The following is a 17,512-nucleotide window of genomic DNA, read 5'->3' as shown; positions in this document are numbered from 1 at the left end:
TCTGTTCTGTTCCTGTCTGCCTTGCTTCTGCATCTTTTCTCTGCCCCTGTACTTCATCCCAAAGCAGGTGCTTTTCTTACCACTGTTGGTGTGTCTCCAGGAAGGCTCCAGGCTGGTGGCAAGGCTGTGAGCTCTGAGTTGGCATTACTGTGCAATGGGCAAGCAGGGACTGTCGATTCCTACTGGAGATGAGTCTGTCCCCAGCAATTAGGCTTCTGGGCGTGAGTGCTAGGGTGAATGGAGAAAATTACGCAGCGGGTTTGGCCAGCTGTCCTTGCTGTTTCCTTCACAGACCACTAGATGCCATCTCAGGCTTTTTATCCTTCAGGATAACTGAGGTTGCTGATGTCCTAGAAGCTAAGCCATAGAGTAAGAGTTGGTGTGGCTGTCACGGGCAATCCAAGATAGCTGTGTACAGTCATATCTATATCACTCTTAGCTAGTGTGCTGGTGGCAACCCACACTAAGCAGAAAGTGGGGCAGTTCAGTGTGTGCATAATGTCATAATGCACACATCATGACAAAAGCATGTTGGAGGAAAGAAAGCCTAGCAGTGACATTGTCTGAAATCTCAAAGGTAGAATTATCCCACTTTCTCAGTCTGAATCATGGAATAATTCAGGCTGGAGGGGACCTCTGGGTATCCAGTCTCTTAAAGGAGAATCAGCTTCACAGTTGGATCAGGTTGCTCAGAGCCTTGTCCACTTAACTTTTCCTTCAGTACCTTTAAGAACAGAGATCCTACCACCTGTGTGTTCCCTTCATCAGTCTTAGTCTGAAAAGTTTGGGTTTTTCCTTTGTGTACAACCAGAATTTCCTGTACTGCAGTTGTAGTCTCACAAATGCTAAATAAGGGTGAATAAGCACTTCCTTTGACCTGCTGGCTGTGATTATGTTCTTACAGCCCAGCAGGCAGGCAGTCTTCCTTGCTGCACAGTCACCCAGCTGACTTGTGTTCTGCTTGATCCTGATGACCCCAAGGTTTCTGTCAGTCCATTTCTGTTGTCCATTTTCTCTGCTGAAATGCCTCTTAAAATGCAGCCCTGCTCTTCAATGTTTCGAGCAGTCTACACCAATCTGTTGCCACACACAAGCAGCATATGGTACATGCCATCTTCTCATAGGTAGTCATTAACAAAGATGTTAAGTGGTGTTGGCTCTAATATGAGCCACCAAGTATCTCTGCTGGTAACTGAATATTAGTTCTGTATGTGACCAGCTGTACAGCCAGTTATACACCCACCTTGTTGACTACCTGTCCAGTCCCTATCACCCAAATCTGGCTTTGAGGAGCCCACAGGAGAGCTTATTAGAATCTTGCTGCGTCAAGGAAGTTGAAGGCCTGTGGTCCCACACCCACCAAGTCTGTCCTCTTTTTACAGAAGGCAAACAGCTTTGCCAAGCTTGCACTGTAGCAGGATGCAGAAGTGTCTGTGCCATGCCTTGTTCTATCAGGCTCATGTGAAACCAGGTTAGGTGTCCCCAGCTATGTACCTGCTACTCAGCAGATCTGTCCCTAGGTAAACAAGAGGTAACTTTGTCCTTTCTGCCAGTGGTTGTTCCTCTGCAAAGGAAGGTGCCAGCTTTCAGTATAGATGGGGTGTTGGCAGGGTTGGCATGGAAAAGCAACCCCTCCTTTCCTGTTGCAATCTGACAGAGTGTATGTACTAACAGCTGCTGTCTTCCTCCTGACAGAGTTCAGCCCATGCCAGGCCACTGTCCTCATGTTGTACAGTGATCAGTCTCTCCAGAAGGAGGTTGGGGCAGGGCAGCGATGTGGTGTCATCTTGGACAGGACTAACTTCTATGCAGAGCAGGGCGGGCAAGCTTCTGACCAAGGCTACATGATATGTTTAGAACAGCAGGTAAGACCCAAGGCTGCCATGGGTCCTGATGCCAGGAAGAATTCCCCAAGGGATGGGCTGATTTACTGTGTAAAGCCAGTGACTCTTGACAATTCCCGTGGCTTTGCATCAGGATCTGTGAGGGAGAAGCATCAGTAGCTTCACAGAGGTGTACTTCCTGCTCAGGTTGTCTCTTAGCCCTTTGCAATTTTATTTTGCTGGGGAAGACTGTAAAGGCTTCTCAGATCTCCTTTGAATGTGTCACACTCTTGCCAGCTGGTGTTGCAATGCAAAGAGAAGACCATGATCAGAGAGTCCATGAACTGAGAAAGTGTCTCCGGCCAGTCCCGGATGACTGCGCACAGTGCCAAACCTTATCCCTCCCAAAAACATCGAGGAGTTCCTCCACTTCGGCAGCATGTTCCTTCGACACTGCCAGGTGGAAAGCTTTGACCCACCCCTGGGAAGTCACTCTAGGTGCAGTTTTTATCTCCTTGCTGGATTCCAGCACCTGAGAATCATTCATGGGCACCGACACTGCCTTTTTAGCCTTGCAGAATGTGATAGTGCCTTGCCTAGCAGTTCTACCCAGGCTGAAGTGAGGGTTAAGTTTCTCTCGCTAGCCCAATGAGTCAGAAATGGCACTTTGGATGCCTCAGACCCAGAGCCTTGGCAGCTGCTCTCAGTTTTCTCATGGACAAGTGTCCCTGTTAGGAAAATTTATCAGCATAGGTGGTGGTGGTACTGCCTCTCCACTGCAAGCTGACAGGTTCAACATGTTGTGCAGTGAGTGGCTGGGTACAGGGAGGGTCTGAGGTACTTTAGTTGCATGCACAGTAAGCTCCCTGCTCTTCCCACCCTATCACTTTTTCAGGATCAGTGGAGCTTGTGTTTTCCAGTCAGATCAAGCAGGCACCTAGCAAAGGTATTTGGAATTTCCCTGTGTCCTAACTCATCTTTCTGTGTCTCTGCTTAGGACATACTCTTTCCTGTAGAGTCAGTTCATCTCTGTGGTGGTTATGTGATCCATGAGGTTACTGCTGTGGAAACCCTACGTGCTGGTCATCAAGTGCAGCTTTTTGTGGATGAGGTGATAACTCTGCTTTTTAACCTTCTCTCAACCTTGCTTTGAGAGTCTTGTGATATCCTAATTAACCTGGGCACAGCAAAGCCTTGTACTCCTGAGACGGCTTTTCATTTGGTGTGCAATGGAGAGGAGTACCTCACAAGTGACTCTGTAATCTGTGAGCCATTGGTCTGTCCTGAAGTATCCAGCCTAGTTTGCTGGTTTAGAGGTCATCCCATGAGGATGGGGTCAGAGTGGCTGGACAGCAGCCAGGCAGAAAAGGACTGAGGGGTACTGGTTGATAGTAGGCTGAACATGAGACAGCAGTGCGCCCAGGTGGCCAAGAAGGCCAAGGGCATCCTGGCCTGGATCAGGAATAGTGTGGCCAGCAGGAGCAGGGAAGTCATTGTGCCCCTGTACTCACAGTATCACCAAGGTTGGAAGAGACCTCAAAGATCGTGAAGTCCAACCTGTCAGTAGTGGTTAGGCCACACCTTGAGTCCTGTGTCCAGTTCTGGTCCCTTCAATTTAAGAAGGACATTGAGACTCTTGAATGTGTCCAGAGAAGGGCAACGAGGCTGGGGAGAGGCCTTGAGCACAAGCCCCATGAGGAGAGGCTGAGGGAGCTAGGATTGTTTAGCCTGGAGAAGAGGAGGCTCAGGGGAGACCTTATTGCTGTCTACAGCTACCTGAAGGGAGGTTGTAGCCAGGAGGGGGTTGGTCTCTTCTCCCAGGCAGTCACCAACAGAACAAGAGGACACAGTCTCAAGCTGTGCCAGGGGAAGTTTAGGCTTGAGGTGAGGAGAAAGTTCTTGACAGTGAGAGTTATTAGCCTTTGGAATGTGCTGCCCAGGGCGGTGGTGGAGTCACCATCCCTGGAGGCGTTCAAGAGGGGATTGGACGTGGCACTTGGTGCCATGGTTTAGTTAGTCATGAGGTGTTGGGTGACAGGTTGGACTTGATGATCTCTCAGGTCTTTTCCAACCTTATTGATTCTGTGATCTACCCTGTGGCATAAATTAATCTGGCAGCTGTGCTACCCATTGGTTTTCCCCTGCATCTTCTCCCATCCTCTCATGTGCAGCTGTTCCCATATTTCTTCATGCCATCCCTTGCTCCTCTGACCTGTGCAGAACCATCACTCCCTGCCAACTTGTCTGTGCTTCCAGGCTCGGCGGCTGGGCTGTATGAGGAACCACACTGCTACTCACCTGCTGAACTTTGCACTTCGCCACGTCCTGGGTGACAACACCGAGCAGCGAGGGTCCCACGTGACAGCGGAACGCCTGCGCTTTGATTTTGATACCAAGGTGACCCTGCGCTTCTGGTTTCTTGCTCTCAGCAATACCAGTATCCCAGTACTGATGTTCTCTTCAGCAATGTTTTCTCTTCTTACCGTAATCACTCACGTTTTATCTGAGCACTGAAACTTGGCTGTCTGGACATGACTCACTCTGCTTGCATTGCCCAGACTCTGTGCAGCACTCACTGAGGGGATGAATGGGGCTCAGCAGGGACAGAACTTAGCAAGGGTAGTGGGCATGGGACTGACCTGAGTAGTTTAAAGGGGTCTTTGAAAGATGGACCAGCTTGGCTGTGGCACGTGTCTGACGTTTGTGCTGGTCATCCAGGTGACACTAGCTGGGAACTGAAAGCTCTTGGGTCTGGCCAAGCTCTGGCCCTGGTCACTCATTGCAGCATCTCTCTTGAAGAATTTGGTTGATGCTCTTGCATTAAAAATCCTTACCCTTCATGGGAGGGGGAACAGTGGGAGGGTCATGATGCTGACAATTCCCTTTACAAGTACAGAAGATGAGATGTGCTGGGGTGAAGCAGTGTGCCCAAGCTGACTTGCCTAAGGGCCCTGTTTCAGTTCTCCTTTCTTCTGTGCCTCTTTGGAGGCTTCTCCTGAAGGTGGCTGATTTACTTCCTCAGAGCCCTATGACTGTGGAGCAGCTGCAGCAAGTGGAGCAAGTGGTCCAGGATGTGATCAAACGAAATGAGGTTGTGCATACAGCTGAGGTCCCCCTCACTCTGGCGAGAAGTGTTCGGGGACTCCGTGCAATGGATGAGGTATGACAAGATGGCAGTTGCATATCTTCACAAGCCTTCTCCTGCAGCAGGAATCATCTGGGTCACAAGAGGTGTTGTCACGACAGGTTTCTGCAAGGGAATTGACCCACAAATCTCAGGGAGGAAAATAGGACAGAGATGAGATCTCTGGACACTGTTACAGGAAGTGGAGGCTGGAGGCTGGTGATGTGCAGGCTTTCTCCTCATTCCTTTGCACCTAGAGCTTGTAGTGTTAGTCAGTTGTTCCTTCCTCCCCACAATGGCTGGTTGTGGAGGAGAAGCGGTGCTGCCCCTGATTGGGGCTGCTCCAGAACAGGACAAAAATGAGGCAGTCACCTGAAGCCATGTAGTTAGTCTATAAGTGCCCCTGAAGGACCATGTTGTTAGCCACTGATCCCTGTCTCCTCTGTCAGGGGTATCCAGATCCAGTGAGGATAGTGTCCCTGGGGGTCCCTGTGGAGAGTGTGCTGACCTGCGACTCTGAGGCTGCCATGCAGACCTCTGTGGAGCTCTGCTGTGGGACGTAAGTGACTTATTGGTGGTCAGGTGGTGTACTTGTGAGCACTGGTGGCTGAGGTAGGGACATTCTTGCAAGCTCCACTCACCACCCCTGTGCAATTAAGTTTCCTCACCAGAAAGATTTTGTAAGAATAGGATGGGCTGGTTATGAAGCTCTGGAAGTCTCAGGGTGAGAAAACTTCAGTGAAATGCAAAGCATTTTTCCTTGCTTCACCGTCTGAAACCAACCTGGAAGCCGAAGGGCACCAGCAGAGCATGGGAAAGGGATGTGTGTCCTGTCACACTAGAGTTGCATGGCTTTGGATTTGCAGGAGGGCTGAGGACCCAGCAGAATATTCTGAGACAGTTGTGAAGTCTTGAGACTGCTCTGATGATTTTATTTCTTTGTTGTCTTCTGCTTTTAGCAGTAGTGAGAGTAAAAGAAGAGTTAATCTTAAGACAGTGCTGACACAAAAAACAACCTAGAAACAAATTGGCCTTTGAGCAGGCACAGCTGAAAATGAGCAAGTTTCTAATCATGAGATCATTCTTGTGGGAGTAGTGGGACAAGAAACTGCATGGGAGTGGAGATGATCAGTTCTTGTGAAGCTGTCTAAAATGATTACTCTTGGTAGCAAAACCTGAGACGCTGTAGTTGTTTCATATCCAGAGCTGAATAGCCAAAAAAGGGAAGGGGGCGGTTGTTGGTGCCCAGCAACTACACAGCTACCCTCTGACTGGAGTCTGCTGGCCTGACAAGAGAGTGGTGGAGTTGGAGGAAAAAAGTATTGTCTACAAGGTTCAGTAGCAGCTGAGCAGAAGAGAAAAATCACAGTTCATAGCACTGCTGGAGGAAAGGAGAGGAAAGCAGTGCAGAACTTGACTGTTGTGCACCCTTTCACAGTAGCACTGAAGTTCCTCTGGAGCAGCCTTGACTCTGCTGTCTCTTGCCTGACGGGGTGCCATCAGGATTTTAGGGACAGGAAAGGACTCAAGGTATTGGGAAATGGGGAGGGGCTGCTGAACTTGAGATTTTCTGTTCCCAGAGAGCAGCCTTGTTTTCTTTCCTGTTCTCTGCTGGTGTTGTAGGCACCTTCTACAGACAGGAGCTGTGGAAGATCTGACCATCATCGGTGAGCGCCAGCTCGTGAAAGGGATTAGCCGTGTCATTGCAGTGACAGGCCAGCAAGCCAAACAGGTAAGAAAGGAAGAGCTGAGGTTTCTAACGTGTCAAGGCAATGCCAGAAGGACCCAACTTTGTAGATTCCTGCTTGCAGTTAGCTTCCCCTTCTTTTTGGCTAAGGCCTCCCTCCTATGCCTGATCTGGCTTACTCCTTCATCCCTGGACCCAGCTCTGCTGCCATACTTCTCTGTTCACCTCCACTCTCCCCATCCTAGTCTCCTGTCTCCTTGACCTTCATTCCTCCTGTCAGGCCCCCTTTTCATAGTATCATAGTATCAGTCAGGGTTGGAAGGGACCACAAGGATCATCTAGTTCCAACCCCCCTGCCATGGGCAGGGACACCCCACACTACATCAGCCTGGCCAGAGCCTTATCCAGCCTGGGCTTAAACACCTCCAGGGACGGGGCCTCAATCACCTCCCTGGGCAACCCATTCCAGGGCTTCACCACTCTCATGGTGAAGAACTTCCTCCTCACATCCAGTCTGAATCTCCCCACCTCCAGCTTCATTCCATTCCCCCTAGTCCTATCACTACCTGAGATCCTGAGAAGTCCCTCCCCAGCCTTCCTGTAGGCCCCCTTCAGATACTGGAAGGCCACAATTAGGTCACCTCAGAGCCTTCTCTTCTCCAGACTGAACAGCCCCAACTCCTTCAGTTTCCAAGATTAGAACTTGGCACAAGATATCAGGAAGTCTCTAGGCTAAATTTCTGTCCCATAGGTAGGTGTTTAAAGGTGCAATTCTTTGTTCTTTGGTTTCACCTCGGGACTGCCTCCTGCCTATCACAGCTGGATTTGTACTTTATGGTTACAGGGCTATGGCCTCATTTTTAAAACCCTTTTGCTTCTTTTCTTTAGTCTTTTTTTCCCTGTGAAACTGTGGTTCTGGTCTGGATGGGTTTGTATAAAAAGTGAGTGACCTGTTATTATGTCTGTGAGACTGAATATCTGGAAGTGTCAGAGGCCCTGCAACCTGGCCCACTTCCTTTAAGACTGCAGTCAGAGTGGAGTGACTCACTGTCAATGAAACTGGAAAGGCTAAAGGCAAATACCACCCCTGCAAATCTGTTGCTTTTTGGCTGGCTGTTCTCCCATGCATCTGTACCCCTAGCAAGGCTTTTCTTGGTGCAGAGGACTGAAAAGCTGCAGGGCACATCTGCATGCTTTGCTGGAAGTGCTGACCTGGAGGGCCCCTGGAGAGGAGCTGTGTGCCTGTGTTAATCAGACTGCAGCCATGAGGGAGTGACTTGACACAAGGGATGTGTATCCAAGATAGGCAGAGCAGTCTTCACTGTCTGCACATTTCTTAGGTACTCTCTACGGTCCTGGTCTGTTCAGACCTTATTGCTCTCTACAACTACCTGAAGGGAAGTTGTAGCCAGGTGGGGGCTGTTCTCTTCTCCCAGGCAGCCAGCACCAGAACAAGAGGACACAGTCTCAAGATGCACCAGGGGAGGTTCAGGCTGGATGTTAGGAAGAAGTTCTTCACGGAATGTGTGATTGGCCATTGGAATGTGCTGCCCATGGAGGTGGTGGAGTCACCATCCCTGGAGGTGTTTAAGAAGAGACTGGATGGGATGCTTGGTGCCATGGTTTAGTTTATTAGATAGTGTTGGTGATAGGTTGGACTCGATGATCTCAAAGGTCTTTTCCAACCTGGTTAATTCTATTCTATTCTAAACTCTAGCAGGACAATCCTGGACACAGAGCTCTGGCAGAGAAATGCTCAAGGCCATAAGGACTTTCACTGGAGAAAACTCTTTGTACTAGGCTTTTTGTTAACATCAGCATTGGTGTTAGGGAAAGCAATAAGAGCTGCACCAAGGCCAGCTGACCTGGTCCTCAAGAAACAGCTAGGACAGCTGATGAGTTTTCAATTTAGTGTTTCTTTTGTTTCTTCAGTCACTAGTTTCAAGATTGCATTTTCTAATGGAAAAAGAGCACTGAGAAGTAAATGGGTCTCCCAGCTTTTCTCCTTCAAATCCTGACCTCCTGGTGTGAGGTAGTCAGGAAACATAAGTGCACAACAGCTTGGTCCCCTGCGTGTGACCATCTAGTGTGGCTTCTAAATCTAGAGAGGAACATTCTATTACAGAGTCTCCTGGGGACTGTTGTTCTTAAAGCCTCTGTCTGTAGATGCCTTTCCACTGCATCCTGAGCAGTACTTCGTCATTATGACCCTGTTGCGTCCCCACTTCCTCCATCTCCATTCGGTTCTTCCCATTGCTCCATCTGAAGCATTCTCTCCCTCTCCCACTCCAGGCCCGGGAAGTAGGCAAGTGCTTGGCTGTAGAAGTGGACTCTCTCTCCCTGAGAATGCAGCAGAGGAGCACCTCTATTCCTGAGATGCAGAACCTCTCCAAAGAAGTTGGCCAGCTCACCGAAGTAAGGATTATACTTCCTTACAGGAAAGATCCCAGTGTGGGCTGTAGATGCTTGAGGTGCATGACTTTTTCCCTACTAGGTTCACATATGACCGTGATTAATAGGAAGGGCATGCAGCTACCTGTTGATGTCTCTTGGGTTGCAAAGATTTCTATGAGTGTGTAGGTGCCTCTGTTGCAGATGACCTGCCAGAGGGAATGGAGAGAAGATGACGGGGAGAATAAAACTGACAAAGAGTTCCCAGGCTTTAGATGCCCAGCTGAAAAAGAGAAAGCTGTGTACACAGTGTCTGGCTGGTCTGATGATGCAGGGTTATAGGAGGGTCTTGGGAAGAGTCCAGGCTCCAGCCTAATGTCTGGAGAATTAGCCATTTTTTTTTTTTTTTTGTCTAGGTACAGTTTAGTGTCCCTAAACAGCAAATTGTCTTGCAGGTGGTGGCTAACACTGCAATGCCCCAGTGGCAAAGAAAAGGACTACAGACTGTCCTCAAAGCACTACAGCGAACAGCCAACACGGCCGTCAAGAAACTGGAGCTGCGAAAGGTACTGTGGCAGCAGCACACTCACTTGGAGTTTGGTAATAGCCTGGTGTGGCATACACTGGTGGACCTAGTGTCTTTCACACTTCACAGCCACTCCGTCACTGGAGTCTCATTAGAAAGCAGAATAAAGCAGACAAAATCACACACAGTGCAACACAAGCCCTGTGTTGGGTTGATTTCACTAGCATTAACCAGGGCCATCATTTAAAATGCTGTGAATGAATAGCAGCTTTTGTCACCTGCAGAATCTTTGTATCTTTCTGCCTGTGAGGATGGGTAGTCCCATATAAGCACTTTTGGCAAACACCAACAGGCAGATAGGCTTCACCTTGCTGTTTTGACGTGAGGAGGACGAGTGGGGCCTGAAAATGGGCTTTACAAGGTCACACAGTAAGACAGTGGCAGGACTTTCTGGCAGCCTTTCTGCCAACCATCTACATAATTGCTCTGGCTTCCCACTTCATTTGTGTCTTGCTAATTTACATTATTACATTAATAGCCCTTTGAAAATGCTTTTACATGACTTGGTGTTCTCCACAAGAACTATTCTTAAAGTAGGAGCATCTTGCCACAGGGACCTGCCTGAGACATGGCAATGTATAGGTCTAGAAGAGAGGCTGAGAAGTGAGCAGGCCACTGTCTATTCTACTTTGGAAAGAACTTTCCCTGTGCTTGCTTTTGAAGAAGGAGGGTTGCACAGATCTTTGTGTGGAAATGCCCATTTTCTAGTCTTCCTTCTGCTAACATTTAGCCACCCTCTGTCCCTCACTTCAATTCCCTATGTACATGTGTTGCATACATATATCCCAATCCAGCCCACCCTATGCCACCTATAGCCCCTCAAGTGCTCTGTGTTTTTCCTCTTCCAGGCTGAAGAGAAGGCCAAACAGCTGCTAACAAAACATTGCAACCAGCCTGTCATCATTGATACCATCTCAGCTGATTCCCTCTCTGTGAGTAATGGACATTATTTGTTGGCCCAGCAGTACTTCAGGTGCCTCATTCAAAAAGGGGGAGCTGCCAGGCACGTTCTCTGCTGCATGCCAGTTTCCTTTGCTACAGCCTGACCCTCTTCTCCCTGCCACTCCAGATTCTAATGAAGGTAGTGAACCAGCTGTGTGACAAGTCTCCTGGCACATCAGTCTTGCTGCTCAGCCCTCAGGCTTCTGGTGAGGTGCTCTGTGCATGTCAGGTGTCCAAGGTAAGCAGAACCCAGGTAGAACCATGATGAACCTGCCTGCAAAGAGGGACTGGACCCACTGGTCAGCAGGTCCCACTTGAGGCTTCTCCTAGGATTACTGCCTAGTGTTGGTGGTTATTCACAAAGGGTTAGGACCCAAGATGACCATACTGAGACCAGAGATGCTTTCAATCTCTGCTGGTCACACATACCCCTGGATACTCCAGGTCTTGTTTGCCCAGAGGCAGGACCCAGCATTGACATGCAAGCCGAGCTTTTGCAGTCCCTGCAGTCACGATTGCTTGAGATAGTGAGGGGCAGGCTGAGTGAAGAGAGAATAGGATAGAATTAAGCAGGTTGGTTAGGTCTTTACTAAACCATGGCACCAAGCACCCCATCCAGTCTCTTCCTAAACACCTCCAGTGATGGCGACTCCACCACCGCCCTGGGCAGCACATTCCAATGGCCAATCACACATTCCGTGAAGAACTTCTTCCTAACATCCAGCCTGAACCTCCCCTGGTGCATCTTGAGACTGTGTCCTCTTGTTCTGGTGCTGGTTGCCTGGGAGAAGAGACCAACCCCTATCTGGCTACAACCTCCCTTCAGGCAGTTGTAGACAGTAATAAGGTCTCCCCTGAGCCTCCTCCAGGCTAAGCAACCCCAGCTCCCTCAGCCTCTCCTCATAGGGTTTGTGCTCCAAACCCCTCCCCAGCTTTGTTGCCCTTCTCTGGACACATTCAAGAGTCTCAACATCTTTCCTCAACTGAGGGGCCCAGAATGGACACAGGACTCAAGGTGTGGCCTAACCAGTGCTGAGTACAGGGCCACAATGACTTCCCTGCTCCTGCTGGCCACACTATTCCTGAGAGGTCAGGATGCCATTGGCATTCTTGGCCACCTGGGCACACTGCTGCCTCATGTTCAGCTGGCTGTCAACCAGTACCCCCAGGTCCCTTTCTGCCTGGCTGCTCTCCAGCCACTCTGACCCCAGCCTGTAGCACTGCATGGGGTTGTTGTGCCCAATGTGTAGAACCCAGCACTTGGATGTGTTAAATCTCATGCCCTTGGACTCTGCCCATCTGTCCAGTCTGTCAAGGTCCCTCTGCAGAGCTCTCCTACCCCCTAACCGTTCAACACCTGCCCCCAGCTTGGTGTCATCTGCAAACTTACTGATGATGGACTCAGTGCCCTCATCCAGATCATTGACAAGATATTAAAGAGCATGGGGCCCAGCACTGATCCCTGGGAAAACCACTAGTGAGAGGATATTGTTACCTTTTTTTATCTCGAGTGTAGAGTGCTCCACAGTCCAAATTACTTTGCTCTGTGTCTTCTTCCCCAGAATTGTCTCCCTGTGTTCTCAGCTGCTGACTGGGCCGTGGCTGTCTGTACACAGATGGAAGGGAAGGCAGGAGGCTCTCCTGTCGTCGCCAAGGGCAGTGGAAATGCCAAGGGCATGCAGAGAGCCCTGACTGCTGCATGGACTTTTGCTCAGAGTAAACTCTGACATAGAACTGTGATGCTTTGGTGGCAGGACAGCTGTGTGCAGGCCAGCTGCAAGCCATGTGGACACTTGATGCAGAGCATGCATTATACTCTGCTGATCTGCCAGGTTCAGCAGCTCCCACACTGAACATTGCTGCAACCAGTGCAGCGGAGCATTCTGCTTCTGGCCCTCAGAGATCAGGACAAACCCCACTCCTGATCCCACTGACAGAAAGATGCTGTGTCTTCCCAGCACGGACACATGGAGACTGAGCCTCAGAAAGCAGCAGCTGCAATGACAGATCCTGTTTCTTCTGGAAGGGAGCAGTTCTTACTACAAGACCAGCACCAAGAGGCAGCCATGAGAGCAGGGGGAGATGGCTCAGTGTTGTTCTAAAGCCATTAAATGGCTGAGTGTGCTCAATCTTGTTAGCTGCTTTTTGTTTTATGTTCTGGTCTGGCAAAGGGCTTTGCCAGCAGGCACTCTTTTCAAAGCAGTCCCATCTTACTGCAGAACTCGGGACACAGAATCATAGAATCAATAAGGTTGGAAAAGGCCTCAAGGATCATCAAGTCCAACCTGTCACCCAACACCTCATGACTACTAAACCATGGCACCAAGTGCTATGTCCCATACCTTTTCAAACACCTCCAGGGATGGTGATTCCACCACCTCCCTGGGCAGCACATCCCAATGGCTGAGAATGCTCTCTGTGAAGAACTTTTTCCTCACCTCGAGCCTGAACCTCCCCTGGTGCAGCTTGAGACTGTGTCTTCTTGTTCTGGTGCTGGTTGCCTGGGAGAAGAGACCAACCCCCACCTGGCTACAACCTCCCTTCAGGTAGTTGTAGACAGCAAGAAGGTCTCCCCTCAGCCTCCTCTTCTCCAGGCTAAACAACTCCAGCTCCCTCAGTCTCTCCTCACAGGGCTTGTGCTCAAGGCCTCTCCCCAGCCTCATTGCCCTTCTCTGGGCACGTGCAAGAGTCTCAATGTCCTTAAACTGAGGGGCCCAGAACTGGACACAGGACTCAAGGTGTGGCTTAACCAGTGATGAGTCCAGGGGCACAATGACTTCCCTGCTTCTGCTGGCCACACTATTTCTGATGCAGGCCAGGATGTCATTTGCCTTCTTGGCCACTTGTGCACACTGCTGGCTCATGTTCAGCCTACTGTCAATCAGTACCCCCAGGTGCCTTTCTGTCTGGTCCCTCTCCAGCGCTGGCACTGCATGGAATTGTGAACAAAGTGTGGCACCCAGCACCTGGACTTGTTGAATGCCATCATGCTGGACTCTGCCCATCTGTCCAGCCTGTCAAGGTCCCTCTGGAGAGCCTTTCCACCCTCTAACAGATCAACACCTGCTTTCAACTTGGTGTTATCTGCAAATTTACTGATGACTGAGTCAATCCCCTCATCCAGATCATCAATAATGATATTGAACAGGACATCATTCTGATTAAAAGTGCTACTATAATTTAGGAATGGGAATTCTCACCTTGCTTTCAGGCTCAGCCTTGTTAGGCTATGCAAGGAGTAGTGCTGAACCCAGTCCTCAGTATTAGAGCACAGAGGAAGCAAAATCATCCCAGCCTCCACACCTCGTTGCTTTGTATGAATGTTCTCCTGGTTTCCTCTCGTCACCTGCCTTCTAACTCCTTTCTTACACTACCTACTGGCTTCTCACGTACCCAGCACCTACTTAAAAGCACCCATGGATCTGGTGGTTTGTGTGAATGGGGACTCTTGCTGTGTTGCAGCATTGTGACCTCCGTGCAGCAGGACACTTAGCCATGGGATGAGGAGGCCTCTCTCTTAAGTCTGTCTTTTTCACAAGCACTAGCAGATCCAGCAAACCCAACTCAAAGATACTTCAGACTTCAGTGTTGAGTGGTATCTAGAGCTCCTGGCCACAGCAACATTATTTTAGATGCCTAAATAAAGAGCTCACAAATGGTGGCTGATGTAAAGGTGTAGTAGGATAGTCATGCATGTAGGTTTCACCCTGTGAGCAGCAGCAGCTTGACTGGCATGAGTTTCACCAGCAGGTAGGGTTGCCTGGCACTGTGGTAGGATGTGGAGGAGGCAGTAGCTGCATGCTTTTGGGGAGAGGGGCAAGAAGGCTAGAAGCACAGTGATGCTGATGCATAGGGGAGCAGGATAAGGATTGGTGAAGAGGAGGTAGTGGGGAATGGCCCGGTCTCCTAATTGGAGACTTCTTCCACTTTTCTTAGCTGTATGATGAGGGGGAAGGGGTGAATAGCTGATGTAAGCAGACTCCTTTCCCTTCTCTTTTTTCAGGAAACAGCTCACCTGGGGCAAAATGGAGGTGGACTTAAATGCATCACTGGAGAACAAGGGGCTTTTTACCTATCTCTGGCTGTTCAGCCTGATACCTCTTATGTGGCCCGTAAGGCTCCATATCTTTGTGAAGCCACAGGACAACTGGTTTTGTGTTTGGCTAAGTGCCTGGTAGAAACATGAGCACTTGGAGGCAGAAGGAAGGGGGAGCCTTTAGGTTCTGATGGTACTCCCCACTATCTTCCTCTGCTCCCCAAAAAATACTGACAGCTACAGTTGCAGCAGAACTGCAGACCTTGGTCAGGCAGTAAATGCTACTTCAAGCCCAGAGCTTAAAGTAGGGCTTGTCGCAAAGGGGACTAGGAGCATCCATTTCTGGATGCAGAGGTGCTGCTTATGCTCATAACATCTCCACAAGGAATCAGTACAGGGGAGAACTGGAATATCCATACTAAGGTGTTAGGAACCTTGTGACAAAACACAACTGGTAGGGTGCTGGAGGGGGGGTGTGGACTCCAGGGGACAGCTTGTGCCATCGAGTGAAAGCAGCCTTAGTGCCTGGTGTTGCACAGCTCCTGGGTTTCACTTGGGCCACAGTGGTACCAGATGCAGGGAGGGGAAGGGGTGCTCTGTCTTACTGGGAAAGCACTTTCCTGGAGTTCTTTTGTGTAGTAGCTGCTACTGATGTATTCTTTCAGCACTGAAAAGAGGAGAGGAATGCTGGATTGGGCTGCTCCTGCACGATGCTCCAAAAACAGAGCATGGGACCGCCAGCAGCTGCCATATGAAATTAACTAACTTTGGCCTGATGGGTTTTTTTAGGTTAAAAACCACTGATCTCTTATAAAATTCTGCTCAGTCCTTCAAGGGGCAGGGGTCTGTGTGCTGACCCTGAAGATAATGCATTTACTGATGGGGAAATTGAGCCCCCCTCATCATTTCTCTGGGGGGGTCAAGGGGTGCTGCTGCATAGACAACCAGTCCAGTGGCCCTTGAGGCCCTTGGAAGGAGATCCATTTCTGCTGCTGGAGCTGCTGAGCTTCCAGCACTGCCAAGTGAGTGAGCAGCCAAGGCCTGATGGTTTGGCACCTCAGCTCTGTTCTTCTCTTTTGTCCCATGACAAAAGTCAGTCCTTGCCCGCAAGGTGACAGACTGAGCCCTACAGTGAGAAATAAGCCCCTACTCCCCAAGCAAGAGCACTAGGGGAAGGCTTAATGATCCTGCAGCCACATGTGGGCCATTTGGGAAACTGCAAGGTATTGGTTATATGACAGCAGTTGCAACTTGGCCAAAGGATGGTGGAAGGTGGATAATGGCTGCATGCAAGCCAGACAGCAAGGGTTATAGGGCTCCTAAAGCAGAGGTAGGGGTAACAATCTGGCCATCCTGCAAGGGGTCTTGCGAGGGGTTACAGATGACCTGGGCTTTCTAAATGGTGGCCCCGAGTGGCAGGAAGCTGCTGAGCTCATCAAACAGCTCTAGGGGTGGCACAGCTTTTTGTGGAGTGCACTTGACCCACCTGCACAGCCCTTCCCAGCTTCTCCATGCCCATGGCTACCTGCAGGGTCAGCTGAAAGACCTCTGCTCAGGATGGGGGGGACTTGCTCTGCAAAAGCCATGCACCTGGGGGATCAGGCCAATCTGTACCACCTCCATGCAAGTTTGGTGTCCATATTCCTCAACTTCTGCAACTCCAGGTGGAGCTGCAACTCCTTCTCCACATCTGCAACAGACCCAGCATCCTCTGCACTACCTATAAAAGTTAAAAACCACCTGGTCTATAAGTAGGGCTGCAACTTGCTGCAAGGGTGCTGGCTCTCCTCCTGCTTCAGCCAGTCTTGGGGGTGACCTTCCAGCTTGGAGTCCATTTTATTTCTCCTCTTTTGCTGCTCTTGGCCTTTCTAGTCATGAAATTCAGTATTTCGTTTCTTCCTTTTGAGCCTGCAAGGATTGAGTCATTAATGAGGTTACAGCATAAACAAGCTATGATATTACTAGGTCTCATAAGCTCAGTAGCACTAAATTTGTTCTGTAATTGGAGGTAAAAAGATATCTTAGTCTACCAATGTGAAGTTTTGTTAGGCAACTCTGGTGCCCATATCACCCCAGGCCAGTGAAAGGGAAGTCATTGTGCCCCTGTACTCAGCACTGGTTAGGCCACCCCTTGAGTCCTGTGTCCAGTTCTGGGCCCCTCAGTTTAGGAAAGATGTTGACTTGCTGGAAGGTGTCCAGAGAAGGGCAACAAAGCTGGGGAGGGGTTTGGAGCACAAACCCTATGACTGGAGGCTGAGGAAGCTGGGGTTACTTAGCCTGGAGAAGGGGAGGCTCAGGGGAGACCTTATTGCTCTCTACAACTACCTGAAGGGAGGTTGTAGCCAGGTGGGTGTTGGTCTCTTCTCCCAGGCAACCAGCACCAGAACAAGAGGACACAGTCTCAAGCTGCACCAGGGGAGGTTTAGGCTGGAGGTTAGGAAGAAGTTCTTCACAGAAAGAGTGATTGGTCATTGGAATGTGCTGCCCAGGGAGGTGGTGGAGTCACCATCACTGGAGGTGTTTAGGAAGAGACTGGATGGGGTACTTGGTGCCATGGTTTAATTGATTGGGTAGTGTTGGATGATAGGTTGGACTCGATGATCTCAAAGGTCTTTTCCAACCTGGTCTATTCTATTCTATTCTACTCTACTCTACTCTACTCTACTGGAGTTGCTGCAGTAAAAATGCTGGGGGTTGAGCTATCATCTTGCCAGGCCATCGCTGATCCTAGGAGAGAGCACTTCCTGCTGTTCTCCTGGCAAACTTACATCCCAACCTTACCTTCCCCTGCTGCAGGAGGACAATATGTTCATGTCCTGCGCTGCAACCATAGTAGCTGCCACATGATTTCTGCATTGAATGCCCTGCATGGTCAAGCCATGCTTAGGTGGGAGGGCTTGGGGGAACAAAACAGGAGTTTTAA

The 17,512-nt window shown here is 49.8% G+C and overlaps 1 protein-coding gene across 4 annotated transcripts in view; it reads left to right on the top strand.

Annotated features, from left to right (window-relative positions):
* AARS2 (alanyl-tRNA synthetase 2, mitochondrial) overlaps window positions 1-17,512 on the top strand; it is a 35,326-nt gene that overhangs the window by 9,406 nt on the left and 8,408 nt on the right. For 3 of the 4 annotated variants that reach the window (XR_010989609.1, XM_068157354.1, XM_068157339.1), the window contains exons 12-21: window positions 1,696-1,865; window positions 2,821-2,934; window positions 4,080-4,220; window positions 4,846-4,983; window positions 5,397-5,506; window positions 6,571-6,679; window positions 8,927-9,049; window positions 9,481-9,591; window positions 10,460-10,543; window positions 10,681-10,791. Coding sequence is in view for 3 of the 4 variants with exons in the window: in XM_068157354.1 (XP_068013455.1) it covers window positions 1,696-1,865; window positions 2,821-2,934; window positions 4,080-4,220; window positions 4,846-4,983; window positions 5,397-5,506; window positions 6,571-6,679; window positions 8,927-9,049; window positions 9,481-9,591; window positions 10,460-10,543; window positions 10,681-10,791 (1,211 nt within the window). In the remaining variant the exon portion in view is untranslated. Of the gene's footprint in view, window positions 1-1,695; window positions 1,866-2,820; window positions 2,935-4,079; window positions 4,221-4,845; window positions 4,984-5,396; window positions 5,507-6,570; window positions 6,680-8,926; window positions 9,050-9,480; window positions 9,592-10,459; window positions 10,544-10,680; window positions 10,792-12,115; window positions 12,683-17,512 lie in introns of those variants that run through there. The other variant, XM_068157330.1, reaches the window with a different exon arrangement.

Source organism: Melanerpes formicivorus, unplaced genomic scaffold (genome assembly GCF_026170545.1).
Source record: "Melanerpes formicivorus ecotype bairdi unplaced genomic scaffold, bMelFor1.0.p_v2 SCAF_2, whole genome shotgun sequence".
Classification (NCBI taxonomy): domain Eukaryota; kingdom Metazoa; phylum Chordata; class Aves; order Piciformes; family Picidae; genus Melanerpes; species Melanerpes formicivorus.
Note: the sequence above shows the minus strand (reverse complement) of the source record. Positions and strands in the feature narration are given on the sequence as shown.